This window comes from Curcuma longa, chromosome 11, assembly GCF_044706935.1.
Source record: "Curcuma longa cultivar G26 ecotype Majalengka, Jawa Barat chromosome 11, ITB_CL_G26_1.1, whole genome shotgun sequence".
Classification (NCBI taxonomy): Eukaryota; Viridiplantae; Streptophyta; class Magnoliopsida; order Zingiberales; family Zingiberaceae; genus Curcuma; species Curcuma longa.
The window spans coordinates 18,162,001-18,180,011 of NC_133871.1; the positions used below are offsets into that span (position 1 = coordinate 18,162,001).

At 35.8% G+C, this 18,011-nt stretch overlaps 3 protein-coding genes across 3 annotated transcripts; 1 reads left to right on the forward strand and 2 right to left on the reverse strand.

Moving 5' to 3' along the window:
• Window positions 1-339: 339 nt before the first annotated feature.
• Window positions 340-3,007, forward strand: LOC141841377 (putative F-box protein PP2-B12). Its single transcript, XM_074729541.1, has 3 exons — window positions 340-722; window positions 1,052-1,170; window positions 2,334-3,007. The coding sequence occupies exons 1-3, from the start codon at window positions 450-452 to the stop codon at window positions 2,848-2,850; spliced, it is 909 nt and encodes a 302-aa protein (XP_074585642.1). The 5' UTR covers window positions 340-449; the 3' UTR covers window positions 2,851-3,007.
• A 906-nt stretch (window positions 3,008-3,913) lies between these two features.
• LOC141838187 (protein PROTON GRADIENT REGULATION 5, chloroplastic) lies at window positions 3,914-4,715 on the reverse strand. The gene is made up of 2 exons (XM_074725597.1): window positions 4,258-4,715; window positions 3,914-4,191 (listed from the first exon to the last, which is right to left on the reverse strand). Exons 1-2 carry the CDS (start codon window positions 4,528-4,530, stop codon window positions 4,087-4,089), a joined length of 378 nt encoding a protein of 125 aa, XP_074581698.1. The 5' UTR covers window positions 4,531-4,715; the 3' UTR covers window positions 3,914-4,086.
• Window positions 4,716-4,860: 145 nt separating this feature from the next.
• LOC141838186 (uncharacterized) lies at window positions 4,861-13,533 on the reverse strand. Its single transcript, XM_074725596.1, has 24 exons — window positions 13,312-13,533; window positions 12,963-13,180; window positions 12,779-12,884; window positions 12,592-12,693; window positions 12,361-12,420; window positions 12,210-12,288; window positions 11,911-12,058; window positions 10,326-10,449; window positions 10,005-10,185; window positions 9,744-9,772; window positions 9,458-9,606; window positions 8,857-8,959; window positions 8,661-8,756; window positions 8,519-8,568; window positions 8,290-8,410; window positions 7,892-7,954; window positions 7,719-7,778; window positions 7,480-7,641; window positions 6,814-6,887; window positions 6,656-6,749; window positions 5,713-5,849; window positions 5,553-5,633; window positions 5,132-5,237; window positions 4,861-5,033 (listed from the first exon to the last, which is right to left on the reverse strand). The coding sequence occupies exons 1-24, from the start codon at window positions 13,483-13,485 to the stop codon at window positions 4,977-4,979; spliced, it is 2,574 nt and encodes an 857-aa protein (XP_074581697.1). The 5' UTR covers window positions 13,486-13,533; the 3' UTR covers window positions 4,861-4,976.
• Between the last annotated feature and the right edge of the window lie 4,478 nt (window positions 13,534-18,011).

The following is an 18,011-nucleotide window of genomic DNA, read 5'->3' on the forward strand; positions in this document are numbered from 1 at the left end:
AAAAGTCCACATCTAAAAAGATTTACAAATCTTATATATATATTTTTATTTTTTTAATAATAAATAGATAATTTTCTTCTTTAATTCGCTTATTGAATAAATTTAAAGTACAAGTATTTTTCTTTACCTGAGATAGTAGTTAAAAATATTGAATAATTTATCTTTTATTGATAACAAATAATATATTAATATAAAAATCGCTAGGGTCCACAACGTGTCCCACCCGCTTCTAGAAAAGACAACCTCATAAATTCAGAACACATTTTTTTAAGGGAAAAAAATCTTCGCGGCTATAGCTTCTTCCCTTGCCGTTTCCACGCGTACTCGCCGCATGAAACCCCTCTGCGGACAGAAAATTATACTTCACCTTCTTCGTCATCGTGTATATATAGATATCTGGCAAAGAGATAGAGGAAGGCGCAGTTCATCATCGCTCTCTCTACATCGAGATGGGGAAGGAAGAGGAGTTGGGGATCGAGAAGCTTCCGGAGGGCTGCATCGCCCACGCCATCGCCCTCACGTCGCCCCTCGACGCCTGCCGCTCCTCCGCCGTCTCCACCGCCTTCCGCGCCGCCGCCGATTCCGACCTCGTCTGGGACAGGTTCCTCCCCGCCGACACCCCCTCCATCCTCTCGCGCGCCCTCCATCCCTTCGACTACTCCTCCAAGCGCGATCTCTTCTTCCGACTCTGCGACTCGATCCTCATCGACGGCGGCAAGATGGTACCGATCCGATCATATCCCTTCCCCCTTTTCTCTCTTTCTCAGTTTCTCCTCTTCCGATCGATTCGATTCTTCATTTATTTCTAATCCTCTTCCCCTTTATCCTCGATCGTTGAATCTAGATGGTTCGGTTCTTCCGTCAAACTGCGATAAAATATGATCTAGATTGATGGTGTGGATTTTTTTAATAGGATAAAAAAATTGAAAATTAATTGACGACGATGCGCTTTTCATTAGTCGTTTTTAATTGCGATGTTGAGTTTTTGGCGGGGGCATCGGATGGACGATTGATTAACGACTGGTGCTTGTTGGGTTTGGTTTTGTTGCAGAGTATGTGGCTGGAGAGATCGACTGGTGCCAAGTGCTACATGATCTCAGCCCGGGAACTCTCGATCGTGTGGGGCGACACGCCTCAGTATTGGCGGTGGATCTCTTTGCCCGACTCCAGGTAATGCCAATCTCTATTTATCTATTTGTGGCAAATTTCAACTCGTTTTCTTCTTCATGCGCATCTTAATTTCCTCTGTTATGTTTGTTTTATCTCTGAGTTCTCCTTAATATCTTAAATTCGTTTAAAGAGTAACAGAGTGTGGTGCAAACAGAGAGATTAGAAAATTAAGAAAAAGGATTTGGGGAAAATGGGGTGTCATTGACTAATAAATTGAAACTATAATTAACAAATTCAGGTGTAAAAATTTGGTGTTCAAATTCAAGGATACTTTATATATTAATCTTATTAGTATTTGCATAGTACGATATTCAAATATTAAGGATTTGAACATATTTAATTTAATGCATTCACAAAAAGATATCTCAGTGCCGATATTGGTCAGTAATCCAATCTTTTGAAATATAAATTCCTATCAGTTATTTTCTTTTCCTTTATTTTTAATTGGATTTATTCTAAATTTAGCCTGAATTTGTGAAATTTTAACACACACTTTGAGTTATAACAAAACTAGCATAATATCAATTTAATACACTACGTGATATCTTTCTTAATGGTAATTAATCAATATTACAAAATTAAAATATTTTTAATTAAATAGGTAATATACCGATATTTTCATTCATTATTTATTTTTAACAATGTTATGTAGCGTGTTAAGTCAATAAATTTGCTAAATCTATCATCAAATTGTAAGAAAATGCGTGTTATATCGGTAAATATGTTAAATCTATTATATTCAGCTAAATTTGCTAAAACATTAAAGCTCCTTGTTAGATATAAAACCCTTTTATGGTGTTTGTTTGTAACCAATGAATTAAATAAAAGAAATTTTAACCGATATTAACTTATCTAATTTGTAAGCTTCTTTCTTAGTGCATTTTCAATCACAGTTAAGTAAAAACTGGAGGAAGTGGAACCAATCGTTTAGACAATAATTTGGTTGGGTTTGCATTAGCATATTGATCGTACCTGTTAATCTTGATTAAAGAAGTGAAAGTATGGGAACATGGTGACCACGACATGCACTTTCATGATTAAATTAGATGAGAACTTAGACGACTTGGCAAGCAACAGCGACTCCCATCGTCCCATTCCATGGTTCTGCTTCTCCTTCACAATTCTTACTTTTGTCTCATCCCCCCTGGTGGCTCACGTGTCAGATTCCCAGAGGTCGCCGAGCTGGTGAACGTATGCTGGCTGGAGATTCGCGGCCACGTCCAGTGCAAATTGCTGACCCCCAAAACAACCTACGCTGCATATCTCATCTTCAAGCTCGCCGACTGGTCCCGCGGCCTCGATTACCCCCCTCAAGAAGCTTCTGTCACGCTCGGCCTCCGCTCATCCACCACCCTCATCCGCTTGCAGCCTCGCAGCGACGCCGTGCGGGCGCGGAGAATTGGAATTCCATTCGGACTCTTGAGGCCAGTGGAGGCTCCAGCTGCGCACGCCTTGAATAATGGCGAGGAGGCAGAGGAGGTGGGTGAGAGTGACCCTCCGCCGCCACCGGCGCCGCTGGCGAGGGATAATGGGTGGCTGGAAGTGGCAATAGGGGAGTTTTACAACGAGGAGGGGGAAGATGGGGAGGTCGTCATAAGCTTCACGGAGATCAAGGGTGGGCATTGGAAGAAGGGTCTCATCGTCCAGGGAATTGAGATCAGGCCCAAGCACAGGAAGTAGCAGTAGACAGTAGTTATGCTTAGCTATATATGTTTCAAAGAGATCGTAAATAATACCTTTGTTTGTGGATACCTCTTTCTCAAGTCAGGTGAACATGAAAAAGGGGAAAAGATACTGATAAATATTTCATTAACTTTGAGGGTTGATGTTGCACTTGTGTTTGGATAACTCGGAGCCAGAATTTCTTAGAGGCTCCATGTTATATTTGAGCATGTTACGTTTCATCTCTATTCATTAACATTCTTAATTAATTTATCTATCAAGAGAGATCTGATTTGAATATTTTGGGGCGTCAGACAAATACATATGGTTCCCACTGTGTAAGATCCCAATAATTACTCTGATTTGTTACATAATGTATTCGTTGATCATGAGTCATGCTGAGAAAATGTTGAAATGATAGGCGAAGAAATATATTCAATTGAGAAAGTGGAAGTAGATGATGCCGCTATTCACATAACGTAGAGATAATGGTGCCATATGCTAGAAGCATATTCTGATTTAGCATTTGTAGAGTGTTCAGATGATCAAATTATTCGGTGAAACTCAAATCAACTAAAATTTCAAAGAGATTTTAATTAGAAATGGTCTGAAGAATCGTCGATGGAAAACGTCAACTAGATTAGATTTAAATATTTTTCTTAAAATTTTAATTCTTTGATTTTGTAGATCATAGAATATTTCTGATTGGCGTTGACTTGTGAAGGGGGAATGCAACTCGATATGTACACAAACTTGTAGTTCATGGATTTTCTGTTATGTTTAGAGTTAAATTAGAGTCAATGCAGACAACTAGTCTTAGACGAGTATCCAAAGGCATTCAGGTGTCTGATATGGATTTTCTGCTTCAAGTTTTCAGCTTTTATTTCACAATATGTAGATAAGTCTATCAAAACCTCCATGCATCACCAGAAGCAAACAAAGCTAAGGCTGTGAAAATAAATTTTAAGTTGTTAGAACGAGAACTCTACCTACCTAAGAGGTCAAACAACCAAATAGAATAACTCCCAAACGAAACAACATAGTAGGGTTGAGTAATAGAGAATCAAAATTGCTATAGTAGTTGAGAAGGAATTGAACCTTCCTTCCTGTTGCTAGAATATATATTTCGCGACCAGAAACAAAGTTTCATCTTTGATGGACGACTCGTCCAATCCGAATATTATACATGCCCTATTTAAACGAAAACTTTTGCAACACAAGTTCCATACGACTTCAACTACATGCATCTCCTGATCATGCCAGAAATCCAAGCTTTTCTCCATTCTTTTTGGCCAACCTGATCAATCCTTGCCTCTGTTTATTGTCCGCCCCGATGGTCTTGCAGAACTCATTGATCACCTGATCATAAAAGTTATGTTATAATCTTTCTCTAATTCATGATTCAGCACTGCTGAGAATTCTGACCTGGGAGTGGAGAGCAATGGCCTTGCCCCGGAGCTGGTTGAACCGCTTGCGGCCGACGACGTTGCGCACCAACACCACCACCGGAGCGAACAGCCCCTTCCCTTCGTTCACGTTCCCCATCCTCGGCCACGACCGCTGCGGCCTCGCCGCCCGCACCGACGCCACCGACCGCGACAGCGCGGCCACGCCGCAGCCGTCGCCGGTGGCCCAGCTTCCGCAGAACGAGGAGCGCGGGAGGGAGCCGCACCCGGCGGCCGTCAAAGTGGTGGCCATGGACGATCGAGGCAGTGCGAGCGCTCGCCGCCGGTGGCAGGCCGCTCGGTCAGTTAAGTTAATTAGCTGGTGGAGTGGAGTGGAGTGGAGGGGGAGAGGAATGGGAGAGGCGCCGAGGAGGAGTAGAAATCTAGAATTAGAACGGTAAGGGGAGGAGCGAGAGCCACAGGAGCCAAATCCGAAGAGGAGGCGAGTTGATTGGCTGTGAAGACTTGGCGTCACCTCTTGTCTTTCTATTATTTATGGCTCTTCTTTGCTCTTTAAATTAGCACACACTAGCTATACGATCGCCAATTTGGGCTTTTATCGGCCCAATTGAAAGATGTGCAATTGATAGATACGACAGCAGATAATAGATACGATAGCAAGTCTGTTCACAATCCAACCACGCCATTCAAAAGTTCACGAAACTAAACTGCAAGCTCAAACATAACGGTGGGCAACCTTCAACTTGAGAATGGGTCGCCAAAAGCTCCAACGAAGCCGGGACGAGAGAGCACAATCTGCGTCATTCAAACATGAACAAGCATTAGTGATGTGTAACTTACAATGACTCTGTTTTTTAGTTTCCGAGCATTTGTATATATATGATTTCAAATACCTGATAAAGTTGGAACGTGTGCGATTGAAACCCAGCAGTGCAGTAGATGAAATAGTACTCCCAGGTACGCATGAACTTCTCGTCGAATCCCAGAGCAATAATTTTGCTGAAAAACAAGAGTGACAAGAAAGTATCTATACTAAACCATATGCTGCGAAGATTAGATACAAGAAAAAAATCCAGAACTTTGTCCTCTACCATGTTTTAGTTTACTCTGAAGAGTCAGTTATAAGATGTTGGCAACTCACAAGATATGGTAATACATTAGTGATTGTTAATGTGTGTAGTTCAGGTACTTGTGAAATTCTACTCTCGACCTCTTACTCTAATACCATGTTGAAGTCAATTGGCTAACCAATTCTCCCAAAAGCTTGAGCTATAGTAAAGGTATTGTTAGCACTGATAAATGATAGGCACTTACTCCTTGTTAGCAAGTAAATTGTTCCTCCAGCTTGCGAGTGTTTGATAGTACTGGTTGCCAATGTTCTCAACATGTTCGATGCTACGAGATGAAGGCACACATGAAAACCCAAAAGGATATGGAAATTGCTGTACATAAATTCATATGTGAAACTTGTTACCAGAATTTAGATGATGCCATCATAGCTGTTGTTATTCTGCTCAAACAAGGAACACATAGTCCAGGAAACATGTACTCATTGAGGAAATCCGAGCTTCTCCTGTATTCATCGTAGCGTTGATCTGGAATACTGCTGAACTGCAGGGCGACCGTGATCAAACACATTAGATTCTCAGCTGCCACTGATGCAATAATTTACTGTAAAAAACATGATTTAATGTAAAAATGCTATGAACCTAAAAAAATTTTCAAGCCTAAGGTTTGTTAAGCCACCATTAGGACATGGAGATCCAACATGGGCAAGCCCAAACTGAATTGTTGGTATAGTTAATTTGTTCCGATATTTAACCCTATTTCTCATAATCTAATTATTATGTTGCTGAAGGAGAAATTGATTTTCTCAAGGAATCCTAGCTAGCCCCCTCTATTGATAAATAGGAATATTATATTAAACAAGTTACCTATTACACATTTACACAATGCTACATAATGCTCCTCTGATGATACACATAGATTACAGAATTCTTATTATAAGTATATTCAACTAACGCAGCAGCCTATGGTACTCATGTGAAGGAAAAACTATAGAGGTTTTCAGAACGAACCACATAGAGATAATTCCCGAAATGGATGTTATTAATCGATAGGAATATTACATTAAAAGTCTTACCTACAGTGCTCCATTATATATGCAATGTTGAATGTTTTAATTTTCTTAAATTATTCATTCCTAGTTTTGTTGATCTACTTTATATAATTAGCTCGATAAAAATGATTATTGTTGATCTGTTTTTTATATGATTAGCTTGATAAAATAGAACAAAAATGTCTAACAAGGAGGGTAACTAAACAGTCCAATGATCATACTTTGTATCGAATGCACAAGATCAAAAATATAACTAAGGCAGTCGTGATAAATTAAAAATAATAGCCATTCAGTGAACCTGGAGCACAAATATGCCATCTTCAGCCAGAACTGAATCACAGCAGCTGAAAAACTCATCCATGAATTCGTGGCCTACTGCTTCAACCATCTCACTGTAACTAGTATTAGTAGGAGTAATATGATACGTCAAGACAACAAGTTCTGATTGAATAGTACCAAGAGATGATACGGTCGTATTTGTGATTTTTTGGCAGATGATGATAATCCATCAGCATGAAATTAATGCGATCCTGAAAGTAGGCCACTGCTTTTGTCAAGGATATGTATTTATTCAAAGGAATCTATATGCTATAAAGTTCTAACAAAGACAGGAATCATTATTGTTTGCCTAAGCACATGTTCTATAATCTTCACATTGTTCCTGTTGAGAAAGTCTTCATCATAAATGAATTAGCAAGTTACAACTAAGAAGACCAGATTTCTTACCATGTAAAAACAATCTGTTAATGTGTAAAAATCAGTTAGCTGTATTAAAGCAAACACCCATTAGTTCCATAAGATAGCAGTAGAGATGGACCTCTTATGCCATGAATACTTTTCGGTTTAAACTTTGGGACTATTGTCTACTTTGGTTTTCATCTTCCTTAAATACATTTACACCTAGTGTTCATTTGAGAAACTTTACTATAAAAATCATATCATCCTGGACTAGTAACTGAACAAAACATCACTATAGTACAAGTTGATGCTGTGAACCATTTACCATTTTATTGGCTGCCTTTGTAAACCTTAGCTTATCTCATCTCCCAAGTAGAATGCCATGATACCCCAATACAAATCTCGTGTCAAATATTTATAAGTGCCAGGATCAAGGATACAAACCTCGAGTCCTTCGTCTTTAGCTCTTTTCTTTGCAAACTCCAGTTGCTTCACAGATAAGGTGATTCCTGTGTATCTGCAGCCAGTTTGCTTAACAACCTCAATTGCAAAACCTCCCCAACCACAACCAATCTCCAAAACCTCATGTGTTCCATCAATTTGAGCCTTCATGTTAAAGTAGAACAATAAAAATTGAGCTAACAATGAAATGAGACACCAAAGTGCTTCAACAACATGCTCACCTTTTTAATTAAAAGAGAGATTTTGTGAAGCTGTGCTGTTTTCAGGTCCTCATTCAGTGTCTAAGAAATTTGTTTCGGAAGGAATTTTAGATTCTATTGAATGAACCGCAAGTTGTATGTAATGTTATAAAAAAATAATGCAAAGTAAACCAAGCAAAACAGAAGTTCTGAACCTTGAAAATGGCACAGGAGTAGCTCATTGTCTCATCCAAAATCAGAGAAAAGAAATCGTTACTCTGTCATGAGATGAAGTTAAACCAAAAAGAGATTAGATGGAGTTTGTGATCAGTCTTATAACCATCATAACACACTATAACATGCTTTAAACTCTTATAATGAAAAAAAAAACTCTCATACTATAAAATTCTAGAGAAGCAAATGGATGATTAAAAGATACCATATTCAGAGGTTAACCTACTCTCCAAGTAAAGAAAATAGGGCATCCCGTTCTACCAAACAGACTATAACATGAAAAATAGGTGAATCCACTTAATATAGATTTCCATTCAATTATTAGAGTTACAATGATGGAAAATTTTACAATGAGCTTGCATAGCAGTGGAAGTCTAACCAGATCATGATTGGAGATGTTCCGAATTGCTTGTTTTATAGTGGTTTGTCTCCGCATTTGCTTAAAAAAGTATCTTGCTGATGCAAATCGTGCTGTTGCAAACATTGGTGTCCACCAACCTCTGGTCATTTCATCAGAAATTTTTTAGCAGTAGAAACAAGTTTGATATTTGTGCATAGTATCAGCAATGCATTCAGCAAAACAAAAACAAAGCAAGGCAAGGAGACACCTAAAATTCCTTCCAAAATAGTTCCTCAGTTCCCTGTTAGCAATAAGAATCTACCAAAAAAATGGAAAACATTAATTAAAATTGCAAGTTGAGTGGCAGTAACTGGCATCTAATCTTTCATCTTGTGCACTTGTTAACTTACCAAAAGAAGATCCGGAAGACCTTTTTCTTTATCAACAAATGAAAAATACCCATTTATATATGCATCTGCAAGACCTAAATCAGCTTCAGTAGCAATCTGTCATTGTCAAGATAGATATGATCGGTAAGTTTTTGGCCTGGTGTACTTGTAATTGGTATTCAAACTAGGACTGCTCATAAAAGGCAAACAAGTGGACCTTCCAATAGAACAAAGGATTATGAACTCTAAGAATAGCCTTTTTCGTATTTTGCTTTCTTGTTCCCTTGAACTCATATATATTGCCACCTTCCTCTAGCAATCTGCAATTATGATGTAGCATGGATTCAAAGGAATGTTGCATGTGAAGCCTAAAATTGCAGACATTGGAACAAGTTAAATAGTTTCTAGAGAGCCTAATGCTTGACAGATATCCATCTCAATTGCTTGTTCTCAGGTTATATTAAACCATGTATTATTTAATTCCTGAAAAAAATCTGACTTGTAAGTAATGGTAATTGTGTGATTTATACCTTTTCTTTTAATTTCAATATATATAATGTACTCCACATTGTTACCATTGTACTATGATCACAACTTACAGTCTTGGTCTTTTGTCAATTTAACTATATCAACTTTATTGGTGGCATTCAAACTGTGAGTTTATTTCCCAAGAAATGCAAGATTATCCTTTCTTCATTTATAAAAAAAGGAAAGGTATAATCCTACACACTAACATCAAGGTTTCAATTACAAGCACCAATATGCAAATGACCTTTTCCTAGGTGGATCTAAATATGCAAGCAAATCAACTCACTTACGTTAAGTAACCAGTTGAGATATAACTCTCAAGAAATCTAATCACAAAATGTCTTGCTCCACGTTCCATTAATGATGGTACCATATGTATTGGGTTTCTCAATAGAATAGAATCTTTTCCAAGCACACTGTTGGCAGAAATAGTGCCTGCCTGTAAAAGAAATATGATTTGAACATCAAGCATTTCATTTCATTACTGTTTAATGATTATAAAGCATTCTGTGGTTTATTCTAGCTTTGGAACCAATAGATAGAATCAAATTCAAATGCAAAAAGTAGTTCTATCACCTTCAGTCCATCCTCATGGGATCCATAACCTGTGAATCACCATTCAAATAAGTGAGAATTTCAATTCATATTTGAAGTTTGATTTGATTCTAAATTTAGCCTTTTTACTTAAATTTTTCTAAACTTGGCTTTTTCAATTCATGTTTTTGGTTTCAGTTAGCCCTTTTCACCCAACACTCACTAAAATGTTGGAATAAAATGTTACCAGAAGACTCTCAATTTGACACCTAACTCTTGATTGCTACAACTGCCACAGCTTACCTTGGTACGCCCCAGAAAACCATATTGCTCTTTTCCCCTGTATGTCTTCTAGCTCTAAGGCAGCTTTTGAGGATGCAACAGATGGAAAAGAATGGCTGGTGCACCATTTAAGCAAGGTGTGTTTTGGAACACATGGAGGGTTCAGAGTTACAAGAAATGGTAGCTTGGTCGAACCTAGATTCTGCAGACATATTTAAACCATAAGCCTTTTCACTGACTGTTAGTAAATCTTTCAAGAGAAATTCTTCTAACAAACCAAATTCAAAGAATGCATGACGTTAAACTAATGATATATGCTTAAAAACAAAAGGCACAGCAAACCTGCAACACGTTTAGCCAATATGTGACACACACGCCATCGCGTGTTGCCCCAAGATAGTTACAAGCACTCCATGCTGCTGGGTTTTGAGGCATCAAACTTTTGTCATGATGAAGATAAATTTCACTGTACATAGCAACATATTATGCTTCAGTTGGTGAGGGAATGAGAAAAATATAATTATATAATTATAATGTTATGTATCTGTGAGCTTTCCTCAAGTTTAATATTTAAATTGCATTTGATAACATTATTATCCAAGAAGACCATATTCAATAAAAACCAAAGAAAAGGTTGTTTCATGTTCAAATAGCTTCACTCTCCAGCTCAATATACACATCATAATCTTACAATTCAGTGATAAATTAAAGATCTAATTCAGCTGCAATTTCTATATCAAATGAACAAGCAGTATTATGTAGAGATAAGCCTGATTTAATGACTCTTGAGCATAAAATCAGATGTGACATCTATGAATTGATTAGATGCATTTAAATGACAAATAAATAAAACCAAAGTTCAAAAGTCATAAAAAAAAATCATACTTAGTTAAAAACCATTGATTCAAATACCGTGTTGTGCCGGTTGATATAGGCAGAATTTTTTATTCCACCTGTGGACCGGCACTGACACAGTAGCGGATGAAGTCGCGACCTCATAGCGTCCTTTGTGAGATCGCGAAGTCACAGAGGCAGCCACAAGGTCATGGTGTCCTACATAAGATCGTGAAGGCTGCCTCCATTTGTTTTTTATTCTTTTTCATATATAACTGTTAATTTAAAAAAAAATTCTTTTAATTTTTTTTCCTCTTGTTAATTTTTTTTCTCCTTCATCAGTCCATAAGAGTAAATAGAGAAAAAATAATAATTTACCTTTTTAACAATAGTTAATTTTTTTCCTTTATCTATCCATGAAAAAAATCCCTCTAATAGGATGATTAATTTTTTCCCCTCTATCTATCCACAAGGTAAATAGAAAATAATAAACCTCTTTACAATTGAGGAAATATATTGTAGAAATATATATATATATATATATATATATATATATATATATATATATATATAATATAATTTCTAGCTTTATAAAATATACTACTATTTATTATACAAATAAATTTAGTTTAATTTTAAATTAATCAAAATAAATTTAAATTTAATTTAATTTAAATCTAATTGATCCCGGTGAACTTTAACTAATCCTAAATTAACTTTTACTAAATAAGTAAGTATCTATAATAATCAAATATTAATAAAAATATTTTTAATTAATATATTTATATTTAAAAAAAGTATCAACACTGTATGATACGATATCGAAACCATATCATTCCGATATAAACCGAAACTTCGGTGCAGCCCTACATTGACAAAGGTGAGGAACTACCTCTAATATCATGTTAAAGTCATCGTCAGAGTCCAATCCAACCTAAAATGCCAAGGCACTTCAATGAAAGAAGTCTTGGTATTTAAATATGATTAATAACTCTCACTTAACAGTGTGAGACTAAAAGGTGGAGTTTCATGTCTCCATCTTACTTCCTACTCTGTTTAGCATGTCTGCTTTCAACAATATATAGAAACATACCAATCTACATATTGGAAAGCACCAAGTATCCTTGCCTCCTCGAAGGTTGCTTGTTCTCCTAAAAGCTTCAAAGCATCCGGGGCATGGACGCTAATTATGCACCGATCATACATCTCTTTCGAGCAATCTGCTCCTACCACACAGCATCCTGCCAAAAAGGCATATCATTGTACGTATTTAACCAAAGATGATCATAAAAAAATCTTAATCTGTGAGATTATCAAAATAAATTTGATCAAGAGGATCCAATTGATACCTCTGGTCAATGATCAGCAATCATATAGAAGAAAGCACTTTACCTCCATCAGTACTAAAAACTGATTGCACAGCATATCCTGTTCTAATTGTGCATGATCTTCTCTCCACTTCTTCTCTTATCTGCTTGTAATAAGCATCGACTTAAAATTATAGTCTGACCAACTTTATAGATGCACAAGTTTACAAGGTTACCCTGCCAATATAGCTCTGTGAACGTGACTTGACAGTATGCCACTGTGGGCCACCAGATAGCTGACATGTGTTTGAAAGCATCATAAAGATCAAGAAGATAAGCATGTGGTATGGAGTGAAAATTGTTAACTTAATACTAAAGAGGCTTGCAGAACACTAGTTAGAATGAATAACAAGATGGATGATAACAAACAAGGTAGAAATAACAGCAAAAGGCAGAAGAATATTAACCTGAAGAAGGTGACTATTACGGAAAAAGGAAAGGACATAATAAGCTGGGAAATGCAGTACTGCACTGGGAGGGCACGACCAGAAAGTGGCACAAATTGGAATCTGTAACCTCACAAAATTGTACAAGTCAAACATCAGTTACTAAGAATATAGGTTCTGGGACCAAATGAACAATGATTAATCTCACAAGATGACCCTTCTGGAACAACTCAGAATAACCATGTGATTTGATGAAGTGCTCCATCGTCTCATTGCGGTCTACATCTGGATCGCCTTCGAGCTTCTCAAGGTACCTTTCAGTAATAATGGTTGGTTTTCCGTGAGATGTTAGACAAAAAGATCGAAAGCGTAAAAAATTAAATTAAGCTTACTTGAGGACATCTCCCTTAAATTTGAGAAGTTCTTGAATCATTCGCCAAAAGTACGGATTAAGTAGATTGGCCTTTTGCGAAAATAAGCTAGAGAAACCATTCCGGCTTCCCCATTCGTATCCTTTGCCGTCATCCAAGCTTACAGCAAACGACATGTCTGAAACCTCCGTCTCCACGCCGAGGCTCTCGAACAACTCCAACATATTGGGATACGTCACCTGTAAAACGCATCATTCATATTTAACAAATTTCAAAAATTTTGATAGAACTTCAGGTTTCAGACACCAACGTAACAACAAGTAATGAATTAATGCCTTTGATATGTTTGTGTTTTGGGGGCTTTACTTACTCGATTGAAGACCGTGAAGCCTAGGTCAAGGAAAATGCCATCAAAAGAGACCGTCTTAGCGTGGCCGCCCAAGTAGCCCTCCTTCTCGTAGACCACTACCTCCGCACCGGCCTTCGCCAATGTGTAGGCCGCAGTCAGCCCGGTGATCCCCGCGCCCACCACCGCTACCCGCATAGCGACCGGAATGTTGCCTCGGGCGGCTGCTGCCGATCGGCGTGAGAGCTCCCGACTGGAGTGGAGAAGGGACCGAAGAGCCCGAGCAACCGACAAGGAACTAAATAATGGATCGGCGGGCTGAGGAGCGAATAAAATATATTTTTCGTGTATCATGTTTTGTTCGTTTATTTTTATATCCTCGTTTTTTTTCACGTGATCGACGCAGCAACTAGGAGACTAGCAATAGTTGGTCAATTTGGAGTGTTTCGTTCTCAAATGGATAATACAATCTTGTTGCTGTTTCTTCCTATACTAAATTAATAATTAGTAGTACATTTTTTAAAAAAAATTAAATAATTTTAGATTCGAGATCAATCTTGATTAGTTGTTTGTCGTGCAACAAAAATAAATAATGTAACACAAATTATTTAATCTTATGATCGCATTTAAGTTTATAATTTATGATCCATCTTTATTGAATCAATTGAGGACGAGTTTAAATTGATCATGTAAGTAACAAGATTTACGTTCAAAGTTCAAATAACGTGAGAAAATGGAGGAGGAAAAGAGTAATTTTTTTTAAAGGAGGCGTAGGTGTCATTCTTAAAAAAAATACTTAATTCTAATTTTACTCCATGACTGATTTTTTTTCTTTTTTTCTCTTCCATCCTTCCTCTTTAAATTAAAATTTTCATTTAAACTTTAATAAATAATTCTCTAAATTTATTTAGTTTTAATTTTAAAACTTTATTAAAAAATATAAAAGAAAGTTAATAAAAATGACAGATACTTTTTTATTTTTTAATATCTCCTATTTTTAAATATTTAATTATAAAAAATAAAATTAATAATGAAAATTAATTTTATTAATAAAAATAATAAAAATAAAAATTATTTTGGTGTTAGTTTTCTAAACTTAACACCTCATCTTAAATATTAACATTGCAATGGTGTTGATTTTTGAAGATCAACATTATTGTGGTATTGATTTTCGAAAATCAACACCATAGTATTCTGAAAGTTTCAAATTATTTGAGCACTGTTGAGAGTGCCTTAGAATAATAAACGATGACTCAGATTCACTTAATAAACTCATAGGAATGAATTTGATCGGAACTCTCTAAATCCATTAATGAGTTTTAATCGAAACTCATTGATAAACTTAGACGATTTAGATTTCTCAAATTTTATAATAAGATTGAAGTGTGGAGTTTATAGAAAGTAGATATGGTGAGAAATCATGATATTGAGTCTTCTACATGAAATTATAGGTCCATGTCATTTGATACAAAGTCTAAAATTTTCTAAATCTTTTTAAGTGATGTTGGAATTTCTTTACAATGATAATGGAGGGGGCTAATAGTTTTCATTTCCCATCTCATGGAAAACCTTTCTCGCTTCGATTATCCCTATCCCCTTTTAGGGGTTATTTTAGTGATAGGTTCTATAGGAACTGGACGATCTTATTTGGTCAAATACCTAGTGGCAAACTCCCATGTTCCTTTCATTACGATATTTTCGAACAACTTCCCGTATTCGTATTACAAGCCTGAAGCACCCTTGGACTTCGAGTACTACAGAAACCTATGTGAATTGGAATGAACCCGATCAAAACTTCCTAAGACCATCAATTTGTTTGATTAAAATTCATTGATGAATCTAGAGGACTTGAATTTCTGAAAACTTATAATGAGATAAGAGAGCTTAGTGTGTAGAAAGTATACATGATGTCCAATCCTAATCCTAAGTTACGTAGGCGAAATTATGGTTGTGTGCTAACTGACATAATATGATATTGATTTCTGAAGACCAACACTACAATGGTGCTAGTCTTCTAATACCAATATCACAATGTTGGCTCTTCTCACACACTATAGTGCTGGTTTTAGAAAATCAATATTACTGTAGTGTTGGTCTTCGAAAATCATAGTGTTATGAAAATTTCAATCATTTTGAACACTATTAGGAGGACCTTAAAATAATAAACGAGGGATTATTTGGACTCAGATTCACCTAATAAACTCATATGATTTGGAATGGATGTAATTGGAGCTCTCTAGGTTCATCAATGAATTTGCCTGAAACTCATTGAAATTGAATTTTTGAAATTTTGCAATGAGATAGAAGTGTGGAATGTGTAGAAGATAGGTATGATCAGAAATTCTAATCTTGGGTCTTTTACACGAAGTTATAGGTACTTATCAATTGACACAAAATTTAAAACTTTCTTATTATTTTGAACAATACTAAAAATCTTTTACGATAATAATGAAAAGCACCCTTCGACTCTAGGACACTGTAGAAACCTACTGGAGTTGGAATAAATCTGATCAGAGCTCTCTAACCCCATCAATTAATAGATTTTGGTCAAAACTTAATGATGGACTTATAATATTTAGATTTCTTAAATTTTATCATAAGATGAAAAATGTGAATATATAGGAGGTATATACGGTGTACATGTCTAATTTTGATATTCCTATGATAAAATATATGTATGTGTCAAATATCTACTTTCAGAAATCATAACTTTTGACTCAGGTACTAAAATGGGACATTCTACGAGCCAAATTGAACCTTATTTAGATATCTATATTTGTTACATAGTGGAACCCATAACAACCGATGTTTCTATTTAAAAAATACATTTTAAAGTCTTTTCCGGAGTCCGCTCATTTCTTGAGGTAGCAAGAAGATACGATGGCAAATAATAGATACGATAGCAAGTCTGTTGTCAATCCAACCACGCCATTCAAAAGTTCATGTAACTACAATGCAAGCTCAAACATAATGGTGGGCGAGCTTGAACTTGAATGGGTCGCCAAAAGCTCCAACATTACCGGAACGAGAGAGCACAATCTGCGCCATTTAAACATGAACAAGCATTAGTGATGTGTAACTTAAAATGACTATTTTTTAAGTTTTTGAGCCTTTGTATATATGATTTTAAATACCTGATAAACTTTGAGCGTGTACGATTGAAAACCAGCAATGCAGTAGATGAAATAGTACTCCCAGATACGCATGAATTTCTCGTCGAATCCCAGAGCAATAATTTTGCTGAAAAACAAAGTGCCAAGAAAGTATCTATATTAAACCATATGCCACGAAGATTAGACAGAAGAAAAAAATCCAGAACTTTGTCCTCTACCATGTTTTAGTTTACTCTGAAGAATGGATAATAAAGGGGTGAATCATACATAGGGGTAGGGAGGGGTAAAGGAAGTGTGATGCTTAGGAGAGTGTAGCGCAGGCTAAGATTTTAGGCCAAAAAGTAACTGCAAATGATAAACTATCCTTCCTTCTTCGGTAATTTTCACCCCTTTAATGATCTGTCCTCCAGAGTAAAGTGAGCATTACTGCTTTGTCTCCTTTGCTAACCCATTTAACCTTCATCCTTTCCCAGTTCATATGAAGCAATTAGACCCGGACCCGATGGGGAAACCGTTCCCCAAACCCATTTTGACCGGGGAATCCCCAAATCTGAAAAAGCGGGGATGGGAATGGGGAATTCCCGAATCTCGGAAAGCGGGGATGGGTCGGGGATGGTATTCCAAATATTCCCCGTCCCCATCCCCGAACCCGATCACGTCCTCCGAACTTATCAGGGCTCCGTCGGGGATCCGCTTGAAAATTTGAAATTTATATAAAAATTTAATGAGTGATGGAGTTTGAACTCCCAACCTTTTGTTTAAGAGAAAGAGATTTTACCACCTAGACTATTACAAACATTTGAAATACTTTTGAATATTTAATCTTATATATATAAACATATTCTATTTATTTCTATACATAATAAAATTTTTATAACACATTATATTTTATAACATTAATTATAACATATTATATATATATATAAATACATTTGGAAATTGAAAATATTTTGGTTCTGGAGGTTAATCTTAAGTCTTAATTTCCAACAAAATATTTTCACTTATCTTTATACTTGATCTAAACTCTAGTAAGCTTTTTACCTCAAATTATTTCTTTTGTACTTCTATTAGCTATTAAAGATGAATAAAAGAAATATTTCTACATCAATTATCTCAATCATTGATATTTATCAATTTGATCACATTCTTATATAATTTTAAAAAATAATAATTTAAATAATAGTAAATTAAAAGTATGTACATTTTTTTCTAATTTAATAATTTTTAATTGAATAGTCTTATCTACAAAATATAAACACTAATTTTAATAAATTTGAATATTATAGGTTTATTATTCAAAAAATAAATAATATGTGTTTTATTTTAATTAATAAAAAGTCATTTTTTTATAAATTATGTTAATTAATAAAAAGTCATGTATCTTTTATAAATAATGTTTAAGTCCTTATATATAATATATAAATTAATAAAACATTTTCAAATATTTATATATATATATATATATATATATATATATATATATATATATATATATATATATATACAGGATTGATATCCTGCGCGATGAGTTTACGCGACTCCTGCGCGACATCTGACGTGGCGAGGAGTTTCACTGTTCATCTCCGTGGACAGCGTGGCGCTTGCAAAAAC

Bases quoted from the DNA above. Each gene is read 5' to 3' on its own strand.
- LOC141841377 (XM_074729541.1), top strand. From the start codon at position 450: ATGGGGAAGGAAGAGGAGTTGGGGATCGAGAAGCTTCCGGAGGGCTGC. The intron at 723-1,051 runs GTACCGATCCGA...GTTTTGTTGCAG, and splicing joins TCATCGACGGCGGCAAGATG to AGTATGTGGCTGGAGAGATC. The intron at 1,171-2,333 runs GTAATGCCAATC...CTCACGTGTCAG, and splicing joins ATCTCTTTGCCCGACTCCAG to ATTCCCAGAGGTCGCCGAGC.
- LOC141838187 (XM_074725597.1), bottom strand. From the start codon at position 4,530: ATGGCCACCACTTTGACGGCCGCCGGGTGCGGCTCCCTCCCGCGCTCC. The intron at 4,192-4,257 runs GTCAGAATTCTC...TTTTATGATCAG, and splicing joins CCATTGCTCTCCACTCCCAG to GTGATCAATGAGTTCTGCAA.
- LOC141838186 (XM_074725596.1), bottom strand. From the start codon at position 13,485: ATGCGGGTAGCGGTGGTGGGCGCGGGGATCACCGGGCTGACTGCGGCC. The intron at 8,569-8,660 runs GTAAGTTAACAA...TTTTTTTGGTAG, and splicing joins GTCTTCCGGATCTTCTTTTG to ATTCTTATTGCTAACAGGGA. The intron at 5,850-6,655 runs GTTCACTGAATG...GTCGCCCTGCAG, and splicing joins ATGGCATATTTGTGCTCCAG to TTCAGCAGTATTCCAGATCA.